The following is a 25,552-nucleotide window of genomic DNA, read 5'->3' as shown; positions in this document are numbered from 1 at the left end:
TTTTATTCTACCAGATGACAATAACGAAAAATCCCTCCTTCTGTAAAATTCAGCATGACCAGAGTAACAGTTATAACTCCAAGTCAGAAAAAACATGCAACAATTTTCTATTACTTGGTGTTCCTAGAAGTAATGTATTAACTACTGTCATTTATTCCGCTCTGTCACCACGTTATCCCCGTGTCCCAGATGTACGCTGTGCTGGATGCCTTTTGCTCAGCACGGGAACACTGACCTTCCTCTGCGTTTCCTATTCAAACCGCGGCAGATGCCGGGTCTGGGGCCCGCCCAATACACCCACAGCGGGTTTATTGCCAATTCGAGGCCAGCACCCCCTTCCTTCAGCAGCTGCCAGGGGGCGCGTCAGGGGCCCGGCCCGGGACCCGCCTGCGGCGCTCGCTGCGGGACGGACCCGCTGACTGATCCGGGCGCGTCCCGGCCCTTAACGGGCCCCTCCGGGCCGCCGTAGCGCCGCGCGCGGCGCGCGGGGGCTGCCGGGACGGGGCGTGTGAACTTGGGCGCGGCGCGGAAAGTCGGGCCGCGAGTGCGCGCGCGGGGCCGGGATCGCGCGGCCGGGCCCAGTCGGGGCGGGCGGAGCCGCGGCCGGTCCGGTCCCTCAGGCGGCGCTGGGCCGGGCCGGCGGGGCGAGGAGCGGGGGCTCGGCCCGGTGCCCGCCCGGCCAGGTGCGCAGCGCCGCGGGGAGAGCGCGGGAGCGGGGCCGGGTGGTGGCGATGCTGATGCCGCGGGGTGAGGCGCGCCGAGCGGCTCCTCCCGCGGCCTCCGGGGCTGGAGGGGGGAGCGGGAGACAAGCTCCGTGTGAGGCGGGAGGAGCGGCGGGGAGTGGCTCCGCGGGGTGATGCCGAACGAAGGCGTGTGTGGACCTTGAATTTCTTGAGTAGTCTTTTGAGTGTTAATGCTCCCGGTAGTTAGAATGTACGGCCTAAAGCTGTGTGGAAACGTCCCGCAAACTTTGACTAAGGGGTGGTTATGTTTTCAGCTGAAAGGAAGGCTCACGTTTAGAGTTCTCGTTTGTTGGCTGTTTAAAATTACCGGGGTACAAAGTTGATAGCGTTTCAAACCAGGCACTGGTTAGCCTGGCTTTAAGTCTTAAAACGGTGTCAGTCAAAACAAGTAGCAGTACATTGTTCCTGGCCTTTTTGTTTTGTAATGTTTTGTAAGCTGCGATGAAAGGTGACTCGTCGCTCATATTCTGCTGCCAAAGGTTTAGTTTAAAGGATTCTCGGATGTCTCCTTTGGAGTGGTGAGAGATGAACGCTGAATGAGTCCTTTAGGTCCATACTCCCAGCCTTCCCCTGCAACAGTTTGATTCTGGTTTGTATATCCCCATCTACTGGTGAGAAATGGGTCCTTCAAATACTCGGAGCTTCGTGGTAGGCAGCTGTGAACTGTGGAGATAAAAGCTTCATTTTAGTCTCTTGATGCCATAGAGAGGATGGCTTTGTGAAAAAGAAATCACACACTTCCTGCAAGAATTCAAGTAGCAAAAGCTTGGAGTGTCTGCTGCTTTCACTCGTGTATGCAGCTGAACGGTACTAACTGTTTAACTCTCCAAATAAATGTCGCAGTCATCAAGAGAACTTCAACCGTATCATTTAAAATTGTTACTTTGAATTGTTAGGTTGCCTGTTTTATATTTTTATTTTATGTGTTTTCACTTATTTATTTCTGCCAAAACAGGTGCAGCCATGCAAGAAAGCATACGTTTTGCCTCATCAGGAGATGACATTAAAATATGGGATTCCTCAACTCTAACTGTGGTGGAGCAGTTCAACCCACATACGCCCTCACATCCAGTCAGTTCACTATGCTGGGCCAGCAATAGTATCCTTTACAGTTTCAGCCATATTTTTGTGGGTGTTCTGCAAAATTCCAGTGGTTTTTTCTTTCCTTTTTTTTACTAAAGTGTTTGTAAAACACAGACCTGATGCGTTTTGAAGTCTCATATAAAAAAATTGGTATGTATTTTGTGGTTCCCCGTGTTGAAGGGATTTACAGAATCAGTTCATGATGGTAAATAATTCTGAAGAAGTTTCTTTTCTCTTAGGAGCCCACGCTTTTCTAATGGCTATAATATGCCTGAATTGCCTGCCAACTGTAAAGCTTACTCATTTGTTTCTTCAGTAGTTGATTATGATACTTGCTTTTAAGACAGTGCTTAATTAACTGACAAACTTGAACAAAGCAATTGCTAGTGTAGTAAAATTCTGTACATAGTGTAGTGAGGAAAATTGTAATCAAAGATTTTTTTTTTCCTGGGGCAGCTTCTCGTTGATTCTGATAGTCTTTGATAGTGTACGCTTACCTCTAACCCTGTAGGCAGTGGTTTTCTTTCCATTGCTTGTAGCATTTGGAGAGGAAGCACAAAGGCGTTGGCTGTGTAGGAAAACATCCATAGGATGGTGGTGGTTTATCATCAAAATAGATCTGACCCATTTAGGTCTTTCACCTCTGACTTGGAAGCCAGTTCTAGGATAATGATATGAGGGGCCAAGTGTTGGATGAACGTGTGAAAAATCTCAGAGGGCTGTCAGATGAACAGCTTGTATGGCTGTTACAGAAGAAGGTGGTGGTGCCTTGTCTTGATGTAGAAGGAGGACAGGATGCTGGCACATAGCAACTGCAAGTTCTGAATATCTGTCCTCTAAGTCAATGTATGAGAAAAAAGTGACACCAATTGGCACACAAATGCATGTTTTAGCTATGGAGCTTTCAGAGAATATGAAGCACAGATATGTTTTCATGTGTATGCATACACACTTGTATGTGTTTGGTAAACTTTATCTGTAGACAGTCTGTCTTAAATGCTTTCTGCTACCAAGTCTCCTCTTCATCTCCCAAAACTGAAACAATGAAGGACCTTCCTTTATAGACTTGTCAACTTGTTAGGGATAAAGCATTAGTTTAGGTTCTGCATAGTTTTGTAAAAGTCTGAAAAAGTGCCTTAAAATGATGAAAGCAATAGCAAGCACTACCTAATGGTTCTCTTGTGTTAAATCCAGGCAATTAACCTGTATTATTCTTAAATGAGCAAGTACAAAATCATAATGGGCATTGGCCTGGAGACTAAATGATTAATCAATTCGTTTGGTGGCAGTGCAGGTGCAGTCTCCCTGCTCTGTAGTTCTATAAATGTTCCTATTACTTTGGGGTACTTGCTTTCATAAAAGGTCCTTTTTGGCCTTTTGTTTTTCTTTTCTCAGTACAGAGTGGGAGAAATTAGCAACTGCTCATTGTACTCTAGGAACTGTATGGTGAAGTAGTCTTAACATTTGTCATGACCAGGACCATTCTTTAAATCCATAGGCTACTAAGAGCAACAGACATTCCTTTGAACTAGTGACAAATGGGGCTCTTACTTGGGGGTGTGGGGAAACAGAATTGTGGACTGGATAAGCTGCCTTAGTGGTAAAGAGCTCTTAAATAATACCTGGCAGATATTTCTTGTCTTTTCTCTCAAAGAAACTGCTCTCTTGCATTGGCAAGTAAGGGCTGCAGTTAATTCAAGAGCTTCTTAATGAAAGCTTGGAAAATAGCCTTATGTTTCTGTTTCTAGGTCCCTTCAAGGTACAGTCCTTTAGACTGTTTAGCCAATCTGTCTTCTGTTCAATAAGGGAAACTTCCTGTTGCTTTTATTAATCACCAGTATCCTACAATTATGCTCCTTAACTTGTGACAAAGATAGATACCTGGCCACTGCTTCTGCTGCTGGTGATAAAATAGTTGTTTCAAGCTGTAAAAGCAAACCTGTTCCACTCTTTGAAATAGCTGAAGGAGTAAGTATGAGTAATGCTTTTCCCTTATTTTTCCCCACTTCACTTTGTATCCTGTGTGTCTCACATCTGTTCTGCATATTGGCATCAGTTTAATTCTAGTGTTGTTAGAATTGACACATATGTAAAAACATTTCCTTGTGTATTGCTGAACACATATAAAGAGTGGGGGCAATCGTGCTTTTAAAACAGTTCTGTCAGTAAGAAGATACAGATGCAGTTATTCAGATATGATCACTTGAGGCAGTTGGTGGTTCAGATGTGATCTAACGTATAGGAGATAGACTAGAGCTCAAGTTTGAACTCATTTTCCAGCTTGAACTGGCAGTATTGTGCATGCCTATGAATTGCACCTGGGAAACACTGGAGTCTATGTAGAGGTTGTTCTTGGAGCGTACATATGCCAGCTTCTGGAATTGCAAGAAACATGAGAATGTGTGTTGTGTTCAAGGCTTTTTTTTTTTTTTTTTGTTCCTCTGTTAAATGGAAGTGGGGCACTTCAAAAAGCTGGGCTTAGTTTTAGATGAGTCTCTTCACATGGTCACTTAAATAGCTTGTTAGTGTTCTAAACCATTGTAATTATTCTCCTTCGATATCTGTTGTAATGCTAATTTGGACTGGAAATTTTCTGAAAAGTTGTTCAAACCTTGCTTTTAGGGTGCTGAAAACTCTTCAAAGGTGGAGCGTTTGTCCTGAAGATTTCACTGAATTTGATCTATAACTGATGCAATTCCTTGCAATTTTACCATGTCAATAATTAGATGGACTTGTTTTTTCTTCAGTTAAATCTTGAGAACTTAAAAGTGAATTTTCAACTTGATGGAACTGAATAATAATTTGTCCTCAATGTAGGCCTATCACTAAGATTGACATTTTTTTTTTCAAAAGCTGGTACTTCAGTGATTATTTTAAAAAGAATCACTTAACCAAATTATGAGGTTTGCTGCTATAATATTCCCTGTAATGTTTAGGGAATGTGAAGTATGTAACTTAGGCAACTTCTTGATTTTCTTCTAAAGAATTTTTTTTCCTTAACTTAGGACTTTTTTTAAAAAAACCTCAGTATCTGAATAAAAGACTATGATTGCACTTTATGGAGCTATAATTTAAAGGGAAAATGCATATTGGAGGAAAAAGTGCCAAAAAATTTTAAATGGGAATGGGGAAGTGCGAGCATTTGAGGGTTTATTAATTAATATGCTTACATGTTAAAGTATATTAAATGTATGTCCAAACTGGACTGGATTTTAAATGCCTTTTGATGGGAAATGGCTGTAGAGTATGAAAGGGTCTGTCAGTGGGACTATTCGTGCTGGTGAAAATGAAAACACACATCAATATGCTTTTAAGTAGATTTGAATAAATCCCTTAATTATCTTTAACATACTTTTTTCTTCTTTCTCCATTAGGCAAAACAGACATGTGTGAGCTTGAATTCTAGTTCTTCACATGTTGTCAGTGGAGGCCTTGATAATACAGTTAGTATCTGGGATTTGAAGTCCAGAAAGATTTACCGCAGCCTAAAGGTAAGTTTGGCTGAGGGAGAACTGCAGCTTTCCACTCCCAGGTTTTGCTGCCAACTGTAAAAAATACACTTTTTCTAAGTCTGGTGTCTGTAGTATCAAGGTCACAGATAGGAGCTAGCACACATCTGGGTCTTGTTGAAGTTTGTGTTCTTTATGAGCTGTAAGTAGCAAATTTAACAAACATAGGTAACTTGGTGTTTTCAGAGTACAATTCTATAATTATATGTGCTTAAATTTTCAGAATAGACTTCTTATTTTGCAAATTTTTATTGATATTGTCTGATGGGGATTTTTTTCCAGGAGTTGCATTCCAGGTAATTGCTGTTTCTAGTATGTCAAATGAGAAAACACTTCTGTATTTGTAGAGTACTGTAGCAGAACTAATGTTGTGCAAAACTGGGAGATGGTTTTCTTCTAACTGATCCAGTATGAATTCTCTAAAACCTTTTTATGATGCACAAAACTTAGGATGGCTTAGTATCTTTCCCAGATGCCTTAAGCAGTGGTTTGCCCTTATTTAGCACCACTGTTTTAAGAGGGTATGAAACTTCAGCTTTGATTTATACATTTTTTCCTTGGACTTACAGTTTGAAACAAAACTGCTAGGTAGCCAATACATTACTTTAAATATCTATTCCTACCTTTTGGGTTAGAAGTACTCGATTTTCTTCCCCTATATAGGAATATAGGGAACCAGTAATATGTTCATTATACAGAATATCATCACTGCAAATGACTACTGAAAAGCTAGTTGGTAGATACGTGTGTTAATGCTAAAGGCGTCAGAAGGGAAAGTTGGCAGTAGCACATCAGATAAACAGAAAGTGTATTCAAATATCACTGGTTTCTGGGAGACTTTACTTTAAAAATAATGTTCATAACACCTGTGGTAAATATCTCTGTGGTTGTCCTATTAAAATATTGTGTATAACTACATGATGATCTTTACTAATTTATTAAAACCACCTAATGCAAACAATCAGAGAGTGGTTATGATTGATCTTTGGTATGTTTTGCTGCTGCTTTCTGTGATATTTCATAACAACTCTTAAATCTTTTAAAATGTTACAGATGGTCATAAAAAATGAAGCTGAAGTTTTTTTGCAAAAGCATAAATTAGGAAGAATGTCTAACTCTCTCTCTCTAACCTCCCTTTCCTGCAGGATCATAAAGATGAAGTCACGTGTGTTGCATATAATTGGAATGATGGCTACATTGTTTCTGGATCTTTGAGTGGTGAAATCATCCTGCACAGTGTTACCACCAATTTGTCAAGTACTCCTTTTGGTTATGGCAGCAGACAGGTAGGCTGTGTTAAGTTCCTTTCAGGTATTAAGCTTAATTCACAGTCTTTAGAAATTGAGAGTACATATCAAGAGCTTTTAAGTTTTGTTACTCTGTTTCATTTTAATTTTTAAGAGTGCCCTTAAGGAAAGGAAAAAGCAGGCCACTGTGTGCATTATAGCCTTAAATAATAGGTAGCATCGAAATACAAACTTTTCAAGTGCCTTAATTTCTATACAGGTTAGAGCAAATTTTACTTGTAGACACTGGTTCCTCAAGAACAAACTTTTAGACATCTTAGAACTGATTAAAGCACAGTTGGTTTTACAAACCAAAGCAGGATTTCAACTCATGACTCGATGATATTGTTGCAAAGGGCAAAGATCATGTAGCCTGGGTTCTAACTTATTCAAACCTATCTGTATGGTAGGGGTGAATACAGGCCTGTATTTGGAAATAAGTTTATTTAATATGGAGATTAAAATTGCACAGCTGCTCAAGGAGAAAAGTAATGAGGTTTTATCTTACCTACTTAGCTGTTTAGTTAATATTTGGGAGAACTAGTTTGAAGGAAGATTGTGCACAAGACAAATACAAAGCGTATGTACTACTTCAGGACCTTGGTAGGGTTTGCCACTGCAATTCCTTTCTGCAGACTCAAAAGATATTAAAAGAATTAGTGGGTATGACAAGGGGAATTCCCTTGATATGAGCATTTGCAGTAGTAAATGAGCTGTGTTGTCTCATTGGGAATTCCACTGTGTGCTCTTAGTGAGAATTGTCTTGTCTTAGGGATAGCCATGTGTTTGAGTTCTAGACATGCTTTCGTTTTTTACTGAATCATTTTTACAGAGGTAGGAGCTGCCTAGGGGATGCAGAACTGTTGCTTTGGTCCTAAACCTGACCTTTAATGTTGCGAGGAATATTGAAGTTGTGACTTATTCCTTTTGTGTTACTGCAACAGCTTTTTCAGTCTTAGATTGCAGATAGTGTCAAATTAAATTTTTCTCCTGTCTAGCACGAACAGTATAACTTGGTGAAAAATCTCTTTCAATCTCATAGCATCTTGGGAATTATGGTATACTTTCTGATGAAAAATCTCTGTTAAATTTAAACTATCTCTGCTCTTAGGTGCTGCAGTGTCTTTGATCCATTGCCAATCCCATACTTGTGTTGAAGCAAAATTGTACTTCATACTTGGTTTGATCTTAAAAATCCATCTATACAGTCAGGTCATTTTTCTGATTTGATTGTTACGGTCTTATGAAGAATGTGGATGTGAGGCAGGAGCTACAGGGAGGCCATGGCTGGATTATGCAGCTGAGGTGAATATCCAGAGTGAGGACTATGCTGCAAGTTAATTGGAAAATAAAGAAATTCTTGTGAGGATGATTTGCATGAACCTGTTTGATATATTCAGTTCTTTCCGCAAAAAGTGATTAGGAGTAGGAGAGATGCCATGAATAACTACTTTGTCAGATGAAATCAAGAGGTCTGCTGCAAAGCTGAGTGACCTTTAGGATGGATAAAGCTATTCGATGTGTTAAAGTAATTGCAAACAAAGAGCTCCTGTTCACATTCTGAAAGGTCTATAACATTTTCTTAGGGAGAGCAGTTATTTGATTATAGCTTTAATTTAAAATGGAATTGAGCTGTGATTTTGTAATGAGTTGGCTAGTTGGATGTCCCAGTTTACCAGCTTGCCTTCGATCCTAAAAATGGTCTTTACTTTTGTGTGCAGAAATGGCTTTATTGTTGTTTTGGGTTTTAATTGGAGAATCAAAGGATTGGTTCTGCAGTGGAGCAAATATCTGAAGACTTGTGTAATTCTGTTAAATTTAAAAAGCTTTTACTTGATTTATAGCTTAGGGGCCAGGTTTCCTTAAGAGTAAACTTGAATAGATAAACAGTGTATTATACTGTTTGATCCTGGCACTAGTTGTCTGACTTAGGAAGGGTCACCACTCCATAGTAACTTTTTTTAGAATTGAGGAATGTGAAGTCTAACTAACCTTACAAATTTTAGCTTGTCTGTGTTTGATTCAGCATGGTGGAATGTAGTTACCTTGCCAGTTAATTTCTCATGTTGTGTAGATTCTACAAGTAGCAGAATAGCCCAAGGCTGCCGTGCTTTCTGTGTCTTTAAACAAAATTCTTTTTGTAGGAGCATTGGCCTATATTCTGTTAATTGATTTTAATTTAGAAACACCTTTGTGTTTTATTAGAATTGAGTTCTTGCACAGAGTTGTTTGCAGATCCCGTAATTTGTCTTTGCTATTGGCATTCATTTAGACTACCAGATTCTTATCTGCCTGCTGTTGGGAGGATAAATTAAGGTTTGTTTCAAAACGTAATGTTTGTTCAAGTCTTCACTGCCTGATGCAATTCTCCTAGCAACAGGATTTAGTTCAGCTGTTTGAACAGCTGGCTGATTTGTAAAGGAGTGTGATGGATTCTGGCCACTCCATATACTGAAATGTTGCTGAAGTGGGGAGCAGTGGTAATATGGGGAATGTAGGCATATGAAAGAAAATGGAGAACTTGCCGAGACCTGTGAGATTAAAAGGATAAAGGAGAAAAGGAAATGGCCAACTTGGTAGGATAGGAAGGGAGGTTTGATAAGAGCTAGAAGAGAGTAATCTTGGTGGGCAGAAGGACAGGAGTGAGAAAATTAAACATGAACAGATGCCAGAGCAGTAAAGGGGAAGGTATTTGGAGGTGAAGAATTGAGAGAAATGTGAGAGTCAGGAATGTTTCACATGTAGATCCTGTTTGTAATTGAAGCTGTTACTCCTGAATCTCTCAGTATTTTTTCAATGTAAATAAACAGAAAAATTATGATAAAAATGTCTCCATTGTGTCCAGTAGAGGACCATATTAATGATGAGGAGTCATACTCATTCCTATTTGAATATGCAGTTGAAAGTGCCACCTCTTTAAAGCAGGTTGAAGCAATTTGGTGTCCAGCAAGACATGCAATACAAGTGCTGGAAATGATGCTGGAAGAATATGAAGCAACACGTATTTCCATTAAAATGAAGTTAAAGACAGAAATAGGATAAAGGCCAGTACAATGTATTGTGGTGTGGTCTATGCCAGAATAAAACAATTGCTTTTTGAGAGCAGTTTCAGGCAGATAAAATACAAGAGCACTCATTGGACTGGACTTGAGTAAAGTACTTGATTCAGTGCTTTGTGAGAAAATACTAGAGAGGATGGGTAGGAAACTCTTTACATTGATAAATCAAACAAATATTTTCTTTCATTATCTATCTTGTTTAATAGTTTCAGTAGTGCTTATGATAGTAGAAGTAAGGTCAACAAAACTGGGGAAGGGTCTGGAGCACAGGTCTTTTGAGGAGCAGCTGAGGGAGCTGGGGTTGTTCAGCCTGGAGAAAAGGAGGCACAGGGGGGACCTTATTGCTCTCTACAACTGCCTGAAAAATAGGTACTAGCAAGGTGGGGGTTAGTCTCTTCTCACAGGTGGCAAGTAATAGGAGAAGAGAAAATGGTCTCAAGTTGCACCAGTTTAGATTGGATTTTAGGACAAAATTCTTCTCTGAAAGGGTAGTGAGGCATTGGAGCAGGCTGCCCAGGGAAGCGATTGTGTGACTCTTAAGTAGAGCTATGATGAAACCCAGTGGGAAGGCATTTGCCCATAAGAGAGGGTTGTATCAGTATCCAAAAATGATTGAAATTATAGACACGGGAATAACTGTGACAGAGTAGAAAGTGGGGGGATAACCGAGGCTCTTCTTTTTAGAGTAGGATTTCAAAATTCCTGAGGGAAAGAAGGCGTTGGATTTCTTAATATAAAATGACGATGAGTGAAACAGACTCAAAAAAGAAAATGCAATCTAGGATATTTCAGGGCGGGTATTTACAGTATAAAATGGATGAAGCGTTACTGCTGTTGCAAAGACAGTAGCAAAATATTTTGAGGATCATAAAAGATTTTAGTTGTCCATATTCAAGACAGATTCTTACTGGGAGAGTTGCAAAGAGACTGATGGTACTGGAAAACCAGTCCTGGGGGACTTTCTCACTTATCTTTTACATAGGAAAATAAAGCCTGAAGGAAGGTGAGGTTGCTGTTCATTCAAACAGGGGAAAGCGGCACTGGGGAGTTTGGAAACAGTTTTAAGTGTAAGGGCATTATGGTGACAGGAGTGAATAGGTGCAGATGGATCATAAGTAAAATTAATCAGGAAATTGAGTACTGTAATTTAGAATTAGAGCAGTGAGCTTCTGAAACATCCTCTGAAGCAATGTGGTGGAAATGAAGTATATTTTCTGAAAGGCAAGTAAAATTCCTGGATTACCTGGTTCTGTGACAGCGAGGCTGCGTGTGATAAACCACGCATGTTATTCTCTACTGTGGTTTTAGTCCCCAGGTTGAAGTCTGTTCTGCAGGACCTACATACTTGCTTAACTCTGGAATCTGTGTCTTATCAAATTGGCTTATATCCAAGTACGTCAAATCAGTGAAGGGGAATTAAGTTGAACATTCTTGGCAGAAGACTAGTTGGTGAAATAATGTACATTTTCACTCCTTTAATTTGAGATGAAGTGTGATTCTTTTTTTTTGTATGAAGGCTGATAATTGCTGAAAATTTGAGAAATTTTTAGAGAAGTTTCCTTTTCTTGTCCTTAATTTTGCTGATCAGCACATATGGTACCCCATAATAGTAAAAAAAGTCTGCCCCTCTGATACCAAAAATGGTACTGTAATGGAAAATTAATTTTTCCGGTTTTACTATTTGTGTTTCAGAGTTGGAAACCTTTGTAGACTACTTCAACTTCGTATTCCTCATCTGTTTGTGTCTTTAGAAAATAATTTAATATCGTGTTTAATATTGGTATTAAAATTCATTTTTATGTCTGTTTTACAGCCTATTCGACACTTGAAATATTCATCCTTTAAGAAATCCTTGCTGGGCACTGTTTCTGACAGTGGAAATGTAACTCTCTGGGATGTAAATAGCCAGAACCCATATCATAATTTTGAAAATACTCATAAAGCACCAGCCTCAGAAATCTGCTTTTCTCCAGTCAATAAGCTGCTGCTTGTAACTGTGGGTTTGGATAAAAGAATTATTCTCTATGACACTTTAAGTAAAAAGTGAGTATATGAAAGACCTTTTGATTTTAGAAGATTCGTTATTTGGGTTTTATAAACTGAAAAAATGTGCCGAATTATGACATGAAATAATTCATTCAGCCCCCATTCAGAATGGTTGAAGTGGTTGGCATATTGCTACTGGAGAACTTGCCCCATAATCTGTTTTGCTTTTTAAGTTAACAAACAATTAAAAAACTCCAAGGTGTGTGGGAACTAATTGAAGCCCAGATTATGAGTGATGTTCCCCAGTGCTTGTGTGTGGGCTTTTCTTGTTGATACAGAGCAGTTAACCTCTGTGAGGGACAGTACAGCCTGCTTTTCTAGTTAGGATAAAAGATGTAACTGTGGTGCACAGAGCTGCTGAGATAGGGGAGAATATTGGCTGAAAAAGCAGGAAATATGGGACATTGGTGAGGGGACTGTGTAGTAAGAGGGTAGGATGGCAAGTGGTTTCGTGGGACATTGGTTTTAGCGTGAGTAGTGCTTTACTCTAGCTGAGTAAAAGCAGGAGTCTGTTTGCATTTTGGAAAGGTGTAGTAGAAGGATGCAAACTAAGACCTGAAGTTCTTCCCAGAGCTGTGGGAAGGGTAGAGTTGATAGGCTTGGAAAGCTAGAGGATGAGAGGATGTATGTAGTATGATTGCTGCTGCAAATGATGATATCAGTAAATAATGTTGGTGTTTGCTATTAAGGAGGTAATGTGATCCTGTCCCCATGAAGTCTTTTGGGGCATATGTAGTTTTTTTCTTGTTGAGCATGAATGCTTAGTATAAACCTAATCCACTGTGTCTTAAGATAGTTCACTGAATTTACTTGGCATTGGAAGTTGAACTACTGACCTGTAGCTGAATTATGAAAGCTTTGATATATATATATATATTTTTCTTTTAGATATTCTATGTAGAAAAGGCCAGCTTCTGAATTCTAAAAGATCCATCCTGTCCTTTTTCATATTTGAAGGTTACTGACAACAATTGTAGCTGATTTTCCTCTGACCACAGTAGACTTCATGCCTGATGGTACTACTTTGGCTATAGGATGTTCCCGGGGAAAGATCTGGCAGTATGACTTAAGACAACTGACATCACCAGTGAAAACAGTTATTGCTCACAAAGGCTGTGTGAAATGCATACGTCTTCAGTTCAGTAGCACTTTTTCCAAGGTAAAAAAAGCTTTCCTTTTTATTGTTCAATATGCAAATTAATGAAAGCAAAGCATGAGTTTAAGTTCTAAAAAAAGGTTAGCATTCACTGTCTAAGCATTACAGATGCCAACAAAATCAGATCATACCAGCACAGAAATTATAAACTGCTTAGTCTTAACTGCCTCTTTAGGCATTGTTAATTTGGAATTCCCCCCACTCCTAGCCTTAGTGTAGAAATAAGTGGAACTTAGTCTTCTAGGTTTTCTGGTGTGGATATGCTGCCTTTGCAGATCAGTTTGTAGCACCTCAGGTTCATTTGTAGGCAGTAGCAGAAAGGTCTGTAATGGCCCTTCCGCTTAAGGAGAAGACCCAGGGCTGCTCACCTTGAGATGTTTTGTGTGTCCTCTGTATGGACTTTTTGCTGGCACATATAAACAGTGGAGAAGTTAACTAAATAATAGAGAAGACTTAAGAGGTTTTTTCAAGGCTTAATTAGGCTCTACTGTATCCAGAAACCCTGTGCTTTCATTTAATGGACACTGAGAGAACCTTTGAAATGGATTCTTTACCTGAGACTTTCCTTCTCCTTTAGTACACTTACTGCTAGTGGTTAACTAATGCCTGTAAAATTTGGAGTCCCTAGTAATGTAATCCCTTATTTCTCCTATTGTCTAAACCTGGGATCAAAATTGACTCATGCAAGGTCACTCCACTGTTAAATTCTGTTGCTATCTTTGTGAAGGTCCTCACGGTATCTGTATGATAATACGAATGTTTCCCATGCTCTTTGAAGTTACATTAAGATACCTTTTTTTTATATTTATAAAGGCATATCGCCTAGGCAACCTTTACAACTTGAACTGAATTTTTTTGCTGTTTTTAAAAAGGAAAGTATATTGGGATACATTTTTACTTCTGGCTGAAGGCATAATAAATTATCTTAATTGGTTCTATTTTTTCTTCAGTCTAACCTTACAGGTTCTTCAAATAAACCTGTGTCCAAAAGAGTAGAAGTCAAAGCTGGTAGTAATCTTGGAGGAATTCAAAATACTGGCATCAAAAACATTGCCTCTCAAGCATCAGCAGCAGTTTCCTCTCATCTTACATTGACTAATGAGAATAAGGGAGGAGAGATTTTTCAGGAGAAAACAGGTAATTTTGTATTCCTACTCTTACAGTATTTGGCATAATGGTGAAGATGGAAACAATGTTTCGTGTTTTGACCATTACAGTATAAAAATTTCACTGAGGGAAGGGCATTTGTTAGGAAGTATTGTGTGCATGTCCATGCACATCTGCATCTTCTTTTCCCTCCCCACTGCATAACACATGCTATGAGACTGTAGGAGGTAAATTGGGTCCTACTATAAGCTTAAGACAGGTGAAGTCTTATAATTGTGGTGGCACTGTGGGACTATCTCTTGCATTCTGGCTTCTTGTAGATTATGTACATAATGTAGTTACTGATACAATTTCTACTTGGAATGCAGAGCTAAAGGTTTGTAATTCTGTTAACAAATAGGAGTAACAGACCTCATCCAAAAAAAAAAAAACCCACAAGCAAGCAAAACACAGAGAAAAAAAAACCCAACCTAGTCCAAAAACCCAAGTGACAACTGAACTGTATTTTTGTGAGAGGCATGATTCCAGTATCACATGGTAGGAAAGATGTTAAATATAGTTGCAAGGCTGATTAGTTGTATAACTGTACTTGCTATCTATGCCTCTGAAATTAACAAGTTCTTCGTAAAAATTCTGAGCATTCCGAAACTCTGCCACTGTGTGAAATGTACTCTTAAAATTTTATTTATTCAAGAGTTCTGGAAATATCAAATCAGTGACACTGCTAGTTTGATTCTTGAAAAAAATCCTCAATCCATTTTAATGCAACAGTACTTTTCCCCTCCCTTTTAAAATAAGGAGAAATACATTTAGTAACAGTAATTAGGCGATAAGCCACTGCAGTACGTAGGCATGTGTATTAATGACCTCCCTTGGGTATGCAGTAAAGTATGATGTGAAGTAGAATGTTTCCTGTGTATGCAAGAAGTGCTGCTAATCAACATTACTGAATGGTGAAATTTTTATTTTGGTTAAAACATATGATTTATTATCTTTATTTGAAGGTGTAATGTCTGTTACCCCTTAAAGAGGACCATGCATAATACATAAATGTTTTAAGAAAATAAAGGCTTACCAAGTAAAACAGTTTTCTAATCTGAGTGTTCACTTTAAAAGTAAACACCTCTGAATACTCCAGAAGATACGGTCTTTAAGGTTAAGAATGGGAATGGATGAGATACCACAAATGGCATTTGTTCTCTGGAATTTCTTCTAGAACCTGTTTATGGGACTTAACTTTGGAGAAATAAGGGACATTCAGCAAAGTAATCTGATAGTTTGTTTAAACAAAATGGAAGCTTTCTACCACAGGTAGTTTTAAGGTACAAAAGTATAAATGAAGTCAGAATGTGGTGAGAAACTTGGATGTACTTTGAGCGGGCTTCCCATAAACTCCTATTTAACAACTGTTGTCTGGTTTAGGTACTTAACTACATTTAGATTACTGGGAATGGGTAAAAGTGCACAAGACATTTTGACCCAACTTTACATTACACTTTCTCCACGTAGATCCTCTAAATTTTGGCACAGGTTGATATTGCACCTCTAATTTGACTCCGTATACCAAGTATTTACTTAACTAGCAAGTGCAATCCTGTGTTGGTGTCACAACTGACACATCTGAAGAAGTAGGGAAATGTAATATATGAATACATTTTTATATATTATATTTAATATATTAATACATTTAAATGTGAAATCTTAAACATGACTCAGGTTCCACTTAAGGTAAATACTTGGACATGATCAATTGCGGTCACCCACTGACACTGACCGTGCAGTAATTATGCCTCCCCTGCTGGGGGAGAATTTTAGAGTCTTTGCCAGGAGCCTGAGAGACGAATGGGGCTATCAGCCTTCTCTGCTTTCAGATAGTTGTTTATTAAGCCTTATCAGAGAAATAGAACCACTTAATGTGACCCAGACATAGCACAGAGCAGAGAATGCAGGAGAATGCCCAATTATCAAGATTACACAGTCTTTTAAAGGTAAATTAACCAATGGTCACTAAAAGCATACATTATTTTTACTTTTCCACCAATGTATAATAAATCATCTAGTCACGTAGACAGGAACTGTGGAATTCTTTATCCAGTCATCCCAAACTACTTCTACTGCAGAATATGGAGTAGTAGAAGAAGAAGGAGGTCTGGAGAACAACAACAATCCTCCATTTTGAAGTTTTTTGCTTTTATCTATTTACTATATTAACAAACCCAAATCATCTAAATTTTTCACCCTGTGACAATCTTACATAATATTTATTCTATCACCTAGTTCACACCAGTGTAGGTTCTAATTCTTCCCAGAGGATAGGCAATTTTTTCCAAGGACAAAGGTCAAAAACAGTGCTGTCTAGGGGGGTAGAACCCTTCAAAACAGGCAGAGAAATATTCTCTGTACTCTGGGTTCCTACAACCCACACAGTCATATTTGGTCACTTGAGCAAGTAATCCCACATAGAGAAGTACTTAGAGGTTTTATGAACATTTTATGAAATTATGAAAGCTTTTTTGGTGGTTGTCTGAGCAGTTTAATTAACCTCTCTAAAAACTGTAGTTTGAATAATTACTGGGCATTTTTTTGACTTACGATATGCTTCCATTCTTCAGACAACTGTCCTTAGTACCATGCGTACAAAAGCCAACTTTTTTTTCCCCCCTGGATTGGGTCAGGGATGGGGCTTGAGGGTAAAGTGGGGAAAGGTCTAGGAAGAAGTTTGGTTGGGGTTTTTTTGTCTGCAATTTTAACTCAAATTCAATTTTCTATTATTAGAATATATAAATTGATTTTCTAATATTAGAAATAAGCAGAGCATATACTAGCACTACGAAAGCTTTAAAGAAGATGTTTCACATATTTTCTCTTGGAATGCTTAATGGCCCCAGTACAGCAAATTCCTCTTCTTGCAGAACAAATTTTAATTTTTATCATCTGGAAGTGGTTACCTTATTAGCAGAAGGTGCAGTCACTAGTTTTCACTTCACCTGATCCAGCATAAAATTGCTGCATCCATCATAATAGATTTCTCTGAACATGGGTGGGTTCTCCAGTTTTACAACCCTCCTCTTTAGCTTTAAGTGGTAGTCACCTTTGTTGACAGCCCACATGAAGAAGTTAAAATTGCCCCTATAAGTGGTATCCGCAGACAGTTCTCAAGTGCTTATTGGACTTGCCAGGTGTCATGCTTGGTGTGAGATTGTTCAGCCATGATGTATGTTATTTTTGGAAAAGGTCAATTACTAACTGAATGTTATTGTTTTTTGAAGGTTTTCCCCATAGTTCCAGCTTGGATGTCATTCCATCTAAAGAAACAGATCATGGGAAAAGTGCTGAATTAAATAACTTTGATGATTTGGGTCGAAGTAGTTTAGGAGATGTGTTTTCTCCAGTCAGAGATGGTAAGTTACTAATACTGAAATTTGTAAAGCATCGTTTGTGTGCATGTAGTGTGACAAAATGTCATTTAGGTCTTATTGACTGCTGTACCTACTTGATATTTAAATTCGTCTTTGATTATGGACTTGATGCAGTGATACAAATAAACACTTCATTTGTCTTCTGTGTTCTGCTATTTTGTAGATATTATTGCAAATAAAGTGACTGAAGATCCTCAAGGAAAAGGAAGTGGTAAGCATATGATAGTGATAGGCCTTTGGAGGTCTGTGCTAGTTCTCACATGCTGATTTTCTCATACCATTGAAAACAAGCAAATGACGAAAGCAGACACTGAAACAACTTTTCTGGAAATTGTTTGACATGTTGAGGCAGTAGCAGGAAGTCAAGAGTATGGTTCTAAAGTGATTGGTATTTTTCCTTTATACAATTTATAGTGATATACAGAGGCTTTTCCTGCTTTTTTTTCTTACTGTTATAAGGATGGTAGCAGCATAAGTTGGATTTAAGGATCTAGTTTTTGCGGGGTGCATTTTTTGGCAATTTCTTTTGTTAATCAGTTTTGTATGAGTGTGCAGGCATTTTAATTGTGGGATAGATTTGGTGTGGGTGTTTATTGACCTGTGTGTTTCATCTTTCCCATTTCATTTTAGGCCTGGATTTCCAGTCCTACCTTGTGGGTTTGGATTTTCTCCCACAGCCGACCACTGCCTTTCCAGTAAAAAGAAACCCAGTGGGCAGTAGTGCACAAGGGATACAGTCTAGCCCATTACATGCACTTGGGGGATCTCCAATTAAAGAAGAAGAACATCCAGAGACTGACACTAAGAAAATAAGTCTTGGAAAACAAGAATCTAAAGAAGTCTTAAAGCAGGTATTCTTGTTATGAGTGGTCTTCTTAGAATCTTGACAGAATGTTACTACTTGAAGAAAAAAATCCTGAATAATGCCTCATCTAATTTTATTTTGTAATTCTGTTCACACACTATTAACACTTATCCATAAAACCTTTTTTATTAGGTGATTTAGGTGAATTGGCCTTCAGCAATGGAAGATAAATGCATGTTTGTCTTAAATAAGATCAAGTTACATAAGTTTCCGTGAAACAAAACAGGTAGCCTGAGGAGTATTTTGATTTTTTTCTAGAAAATCAAGAAGGATCACTAGGTGGTTGCACCAGTATGATTGATTGTTGTTTGTTAGATCAATTCCACCCTCTTCTTTCCCTGTTCTCAATCTCCCTCTTTTTCTTGAGATATCTTTAATATGCCTCTGCACAGAGCTTTGCTACTTTTGTATTGCTCTTGAGAAGTCTGAGTTTGCTAGGAATGATATAACTTAGTCACAGCAGTTTTGATGTGAAAATTAAGAGGCCCCCGCCTTTTGCACTTGCTTCCATGTGCCCACTTGAGGCAATTTGGAATGTTTTAGCAATCAGTTTTTCAGATATCTTGCTAGGAAATGAAAAGCACGTATTTCTGAGTAGATTCCTAAAAGCAAAAATGTTTGAAAGTGCATTTTGGAAAACTTAGTCTTCAAATGCAATTAGACAATTGTAACAAGTAGATTTCATCTTTAAAAGAAAAAAATATTTTTGTTGTCAGGTTTCAAAATCAAGCTTATCAAGCACAGAACCTATAACTTTAAGTTCTTCACCATCATGCACTCCTGATGCAAATGACAAACTAATGAAGAATATTCAGGCCCATCCTGCATATGATCTACCAGTAAATGGTACTACCTCAACAAGTAAGTTGATAATTTTGGCCCAATTCTAGGTGTGGTTGATTGTAAGCTGATTTGAAATCTCATAAAATGGACTTAGCATTAAAAAAAGAACATCTGATCTCGATTCTTTAAATCGAGCCAGCCCTCCTAGAATGTCTCTGGTTGCCTCTGAAAAGACTCATTCTAAATCTGTTTAGGTTTCTTTTACCAAGCAATATTTGAGGTAAAATTAATGAAATAAATTTTTTTTAAAGTATCAGGGTAATGCAGAATATGAGGGGGTTTTATTTGTCTTGAGGGTTCTCAATATTTTATTTTCAATTGTAAAGGTTCAAAGATAACATCACCTGTCAGTGCTGGAGTTGCAAGTTCGTTGTCAGAAAAAATAGCAGAAACCATTGGGAGCAGCAGACCAAATGCACCTCTGACATCAATTCAAATAAACTTCATTCAGAATATGATACAAGAAACAATGGATGACTTCAGGTACTTGTATTCATGCAGTGTTGTTGTTTTCAGTGACATGTTTTCTTAATGGGATGTTTCAGCATTTGCTCTTAACAAATTTCTCTTTGGATTAGAAGATTACACCATTTATAGCCCTATGTTTTAAAGTCTAAGTATGAAACTTAGATTTTAATAGCTCTGATGACTAATTAGACTGATGCCTCCGAGGGCTGTTGGTGTATGACTTTGCTGACGTTTCCAGAATGAGTGAATATTTCTCAGGTGGTAAATGTAGTCTGCATGGCGAGGTTCTTACTCTTTTCCTGAAGCCTTGCGCTGTTTTCTTTCCCTTGTTGCTCATCTCCCTATCCCAGCTGGAGAAATTTCAATGCTGAGGAGAGTTTGATGTAGCCAGTTGACTTGTGTTGGCTTTGATTGTTGTTAGCTTGGCATGTGTAAGGTAAAACAGTGTGTGTTTATTTCTGCTGGTGAAGCTTTGCATTGAAATAATGTCTGTGCTGTAAGTGATGGTTGGTGTCAGATTACTTTGTGGATCCAACCAACATTCCAAGTGTTCTGAAAGAATTCAAATTAGCACAGTTCTATTTAGAGTGGAGTTTGAAGAAGGTGAAGAAGTTAAGAGAATCGTATCTAGGGGATCACTTCTCAACCCATGTTTAAGATGAAATAGGTTGAATGGCGATGATGGAGAGGAGAAGAATTGCTGGGCAGGGGAAATGCTGCTGTCTTGATGACAAAAAGCAATGCAAAACTATCTTAATAGGTCTGTGTACTATGGCTGTTCTGTATCTGCCAACAGAAAAAATACATCAGATGTTATTTAATGTCTTTACATAAATATAATATGGTAAAACTCACCTGGGATTTTTTGGCAATAAACATGCATCTGATGAAAACCTGTAACTGATGTGACTTAAAATGCAGTCTATGTATTGCAGATGTGTTTTCTTGAAAGTCTGTGTTCAGGCATCCCAGAGTTAGAAGTTATGCTTGCCAATCTTTTACTTCCAGTACCTGAGATCTGGAGCCTTAAATACTGTGTTTTTCCTCTGACCTATACTTTCTGGAGTGACTGGAAAGGTGTGCTGGCCCCTTTCCCAGTAGTAAGTTGCAGATACATTTAAACTGATCATAAAGGATTGTTAGTACTGGAGTCAGTAAGAGGGAAGGGAACTATTGCAAGCTTCTCATTGATGTAACTACCTTTCAGTCTCTGGAATCTAAAGAAAGGATTTTTTTTCTTCCTCGCCTGAAATTCATTCCTCCTCAAGTAATGGGGGGAAAAGCCCTGGGCCTTTAGGAAAGGACTAGGAATAATATGATTAATTTGGTTCCAAAAAGATGTTTGTTTCTTTATCTCCTGGTCTTTGGGAGATAACCTCTATCTTTGGATTTATAAGATGCTAGCTGGCATCTATACTTGATACACTCAAAGAAGATTGCCTTCAGTAGGAGTTCTGTAGCGCAATAATCTATGGAAACAGAAAGTGAAGATTCCCTTTGGGTTTGCTGTATGTTTGAAGAAAGGAAAATGAAGTAAGGTCTGTGTGCATCCGCTTAAGAAACACCTTGCTTTGTCAGGCCAGTGGTACCTATAGCACAGTACTCAGTCCTAGATAGCTGCACTGTGCTGCACTCTTCAGGAAGAACTTGTGAGCTGTCCTCCTTGTTCTTCCTCAGCATCTGGAACTGTTGTATTAGTCTCCTGTTCAGAGACTATTTTCAAGCATGGATTTTGTAGTGTGGAATGGTTGTCCATGAATTAATGAATTCATGTCCACAGATTAACCTGGATTAGTCTATGGGCTTGAGGGTAATGTTATCACTTATCACAGTTGATGTTTTGGGCCCTTTTACAAAAAGGTGCTGAAAGTCATGTCCTGAAAAGGTGTATCTCCAAGTACAGATAAATATCTTTCTCTGTGGTGCTTGTGATCAAGGGATTGAAAATCAGCTTTGAATGGTAAAATAAAAGGAGTTTATAGTTTGCAAGTGAAAAAAGAATCTTGATATCACCATATATATGTTTATGTTTCTAAACTTAAAAGGTTCTACATCTTTGTGTATGCTCAAAAAATGGTACTTAAAAAATCGATGTCACAACAAAAGCATTCCAAAAATATGTCGTAGAGGATTATGTTCCATGGTCTAAGGGTTTCTAGACTCTCGTTGGGAGTGAAGGTGAGGAATTGTGAAGTTTTGGGTGCTGAGGGTTGGAGAGAGACTGGTTCCTAAATAAGTCTAAGCATTGTCCTTTTGCAATTCTTCCCCCAGAGAAGCATGCCATCGAGATATTGTGAATTTGCAATTGGAGATGATCAAGCAATTCCATATGCAGTTGGTACGTACAAAGACCATGATGGGAAATGTATTCACTTTTCAATTTTGGTAATACCAAATTTGGTAATATCGATCTTTTCTCAAAACTGAAAATGTATTTTATTTATTAAGACCAAGAAAGGGAGGATTTGATATGGAGGGGGAAAGTATGAATGGGAATCCGTTAAATTGTTTTTTGTTTGATTGATTAATAAAGGGAACCTGGGGATTGAGTAGGTATAAATTCCATATTTCAGGAGTTTTAAACAAATGGAGATGTCCTTTGGAAAGGGCCAAAGTCTTGGTAAGGAGAAGAAAGATGGAATTCAAATAGAAAGCTTCACTTGTATGTACTATATGCATACTGAGCTGTTCTGTATTCTTTAGCTTCACCTTTTTATGAATCTTTGTTCTTTTGATCTGTGTTAAAAAGACCTTGTCTCAGTACTGAGCATTTAATGGAACCTGCATTAGGAGATTCTCATCCTGAAGAACTGCAAAATATCCTTTGATAAAATATTCACTAATGTATTAATGATCAAAATGCTGTATGTCAGCATAAAAAGGAAAATCTTACTTTTCTTATCAGAAGTTTTTAAAAACAGAATTATCTGCATTATTTCATTTTCAAAAGAAATATGAAAGCCAGTAGGGTAAAACTGGAGTTACTAACTTTATTACTACTGATTGGGACTTTTTTTCTTTTCTGTAGAATGAAATGCACGCTTTACTTGAAAGATACTCTGTAAATGAAAGCTTAGTAGCTGAAATTGAGAGACTGCGAGAGGAAAACAAAAGACTGAGGACTCACTTCTGAAAAATTTACTTTGCTAATTTTATTAGCATGAACTCACTACAGGTGATGTGTTGTCTATGGCAGATCATCTATCATCATTGAAGTATTGTTTGAAGACCTGCTATTATTTTGAACATGAATCTGTTCTTCTAAGTAACTGGTGTAAGATACTATATGTAATTATAAAATTTGTAGCAGATAGGCACTGTATAAAGAACATTTGCATCCTCATGCTAACCACCTTGAGACGCAGCCGTCTAACAGAAAAACTGAAAGGACAAGTACATTATTGGAGTTTTAGCAATACGTAAAGTGCCTTTTCATAAACAAAATTAAACCAGGACAGATGCTTTTACTGTAAGAACTTCTTTATATATACCTACTTTTCTATCTGCTTCTTTATTCTGCTGCTGTCAGAAACAATCACTACAGCTTGCCTTTCAGATACTTTCCTTGAAGAAAAAGGGGAGCGAAAGCTCCTCTTTTGCACAACACGGAGTCTTGTTTACAAAGAGTTGGAAAGTACAGTAGTCAGTTAAGTTCGTTCAACTGGCAACTCTTCAGTCCTGAGTAAAACTAGAGCTTGAAAATATTCCCAGATTTCGTGCCACAATCTTTCTTGTTGAATTCATAAGTTTGTTATTCTAACAAATGCTACATCAACTACACAATGAGATTTTTTGTTATTACTTTGGCTATGAATTAGAATTCTTTTTATTTACATGTATTTGAATGTTGTCATAGCTTGTCTGATTTGAATGCAACTTTAGTCTTCAAAATGTAAGTATATTGATAATGTAGCCATTAATAATGCGGCAATGTGTAAATGAGGTCTTTCAGTCTTTGACTCAAGCACCTTTTGTGCCCAACCTCCCCTTCCATTCATAGTGAGCAACACTTAATACTGAGCAGTTTTGTTGCGATTTTGAGTCTTCTTGGTTAGCATTATTGTGGCCTTCTTGAGATAGCTGCCTAACAAATCTATTATCTTGTATGATTAACAGCCATTAAAGAGAGATCATTACTTCAGTAGCATAATAGTGTGTATTATTATAATCATACTGGTGTGTAAACATTTCTGAAATGAAGCTCAGTGTGAAGTCCTGACTGTTGAAGTGTGTGGGATATTTGGCATGGCCTTTATTTTGCCAAGAAGATTTAATTTAATCTTAAATTTTAAATTTCTTTAAAAATTAAATTAAAATGTTAAAGTGAGTTAAATTTTTTTCTGAAAGACGACTTCTACAGATGCTTCGTGCTATTTAAGTTGTTCTGGAGGCCTCTTAATTTTCCCTCTAATACTTGCTTGTTTCTTTTCACAAATTCAGAACTCAAAGGAAGTCTGAAGAACATGGCAGGTTAATTAGTTACAACATCTAGTGTTTAAATCCATGATGACACTCTTCTACTAAATGAGTAGATAAATAATGAAAGCCATACTATATAGTATAACTTATTTTTATATGTTGCAAAACTAAAAGAAAAACTCCAAACCTGTCTATAACTTTTCCTTACCTTTTTTTTAAAAAGAGACTTCCTTTTTGTAATGTTATTCAATGAAAAACCGTCTTGTAGCAAAATGAGAGTGTTCAAGTAGCCTTTAATATTAGGAAAATGACTTTAAATGTCTGTTCAACTGCTTTTATAAGCTTTAAAAAATATTTCTATATTACATATAACTTCATAGTGAAAGGAAGCAAAGAACATTGGGGTTTTTTTACTAACTTAACACAGTCTAGAGAGCTCTATGGTAAGTTCATGTGATACGTAAGCTTGACCTATAGACTACACAGTTCATGAAGACAGCAGTAGTTGAAGGTAGCAAAAATATCTTAGCATTCTTCTACGTGCTTTCCAGTGTTAATGAAGTAACCTTGCATATTTCCGTCTCTTGGTTTGTTTCTTCAAGTGCTCTTGCTGGTGTACCCGGATGACAGCAGGGAATTAGACAAGTATCTTGGGTATTTTGCTTGTAGGTAATTTGTTTTCTTGACTCAGAACTGTATAATGCTTTTAATTCCCAAATGGCAGTGACTAGAGCAAGAGTGATTAAAAATATTTTTAGGGCTTTTGTCCGTATCTCAGGATTACTGTAGCGCAAGTGGCTACACATGGTGTGTGGAGACCCACTCTGCCTATCACTATAAGGGTATGTTTTGCCTTGTACTCAATCTGATTTGTATGTTAAAATAAAGCTTGTTTTAACCTTTTTGAGGAAAAATCTGTGGTGACCTGCTTATTAAAGAGAATAATCTGTATTGTAATTGTTATGCCTCATCAGGCATGCTCTACCTGAAATTCTGGAGTAATTGCTCTTCTGCCTCTGTGGCTTTGTGTAGACCATCCAATCACTTCCACAGAAATGTTCACAACACCTCATGTTCTTGGAGTAAAGGACAGATGAGCAGTTTCCCCTTCCAACTTGAAAACTTACAGTCATGCCAGAGAGATCATGTTCACAGCTAAAAATCATGTTCAAGCACATGTTTTGGGCAGGGGGAATGATCTTGTCTCCGAAGGTCTTGGTGAGCTGGAGATCCTGCATCTTCTTCATGTTAAACTTAACGGATGTTTAATTTTTTAAATTCCCTTCTCTCATGTGAATACAGACTTACTGTGATGAGAAGTTTATTTGCAGTTTCCAGGTAGGTAAGGTTTGAAAACTGATTTTGACTAATTGATTTATTCTCATAAAAATGCAAAATGCCAGCATGTTCTTACTTCCTGGCTGCAGTCCACCAGTGCCGGATACACACGCTGTACTCTTCATAAGCACGACAAGGATGAATTTGGAAGTTGCACATTGCCCCTCCTGTACAAGGAACATGGCATACTAGGAGAAAGAACATGCTTTAC

General features: G+C 38.0%; 1 protein-coding gene across 1 annotated transcript; it reads left to right on the top strand.

Moving 5' to 3' along the window:
• The first annotated feature begins 596 nt into the window (after nucleotides 1-596).
• On the top strand, nucleotides 597-24,917 carry NEDD1 (NEDD1 gamma-tubulin ring complex targeting factor). The gene is made up of 15 exons (XM_032106878.1): nucleotides 597-683; nucleotides 1,699-1,842; nucleotides 3,700-3,794; nucleotides 5,201-5,317; nucleotides 6,481-6,621; nucleotides 11,494-11,723; nucleotides 12,684-12,885; nucleotides 13,833-14,019; nucleotides 17,259-17,390; nucleotides 17,572-17,619; nucleotides 18,039-18,259; nucleotides 18,990-19,134; nucleotides 19,443-19,599; nucleotides 21,856-21,922; nucleotides 22,613-24,917. The coding sequence occupies exons 2-15, from the start codon at nucleotides 1,707-1,709 to the stop codon at nucleotides 22,715-22,717; spliced, it is 1,983 nt and encodes a 660-aa protein (XP_031962769.1). The 5' UTR covers nucleotides 597-683; nucleotides 1,699-1,706; the 3' UTR covers nucleotides 22,718-24,917.
• Nucleotides 24,918-25,552: the final 635 nt, after the last annotated feature.

This window comes from Corvus moneduloides, chromosome 4 (genome assembly GCF_009650955.1).
Source record: "Corvus moneduloides isolate bCorMon1 chromosome 4, bCorMon1.pri, whole genome shotgun sequence".
Classification (NCBI taxonomy): domain Eukaryota; kingdom Metazoa; phylum Chordata; class Aves; order Passeriformes; family Corvidae; genus Corvus; species Corvus moneduloides.
This window is presented reverse-complemented; position numbering and strand designations above follow the sequence as displayed.

Coding starts and splice junctions, on each gene's coding strand:
- NEDD1 (XM_032106878.1), top strand. CDS start 1,707: ATGCAAGAAAGCATACGTTTTGCCTCATCAGGAGATGACATTAAAATA. Junction 3,795..5,200: donor TCTTTGAAATAGCTGAAGGA/GTAAGTATGAGT, acceptor TTTCTCCATTAG/GCAAAACAGACATGTGTGAG. Junction 18,260..18,989: donor CTAAAGAAGTCTTAAAGCAG/GTATTCTTGTTA, acceptor TTTTGTTGTCAG/GTTTCAAAATCAAGCTTATC.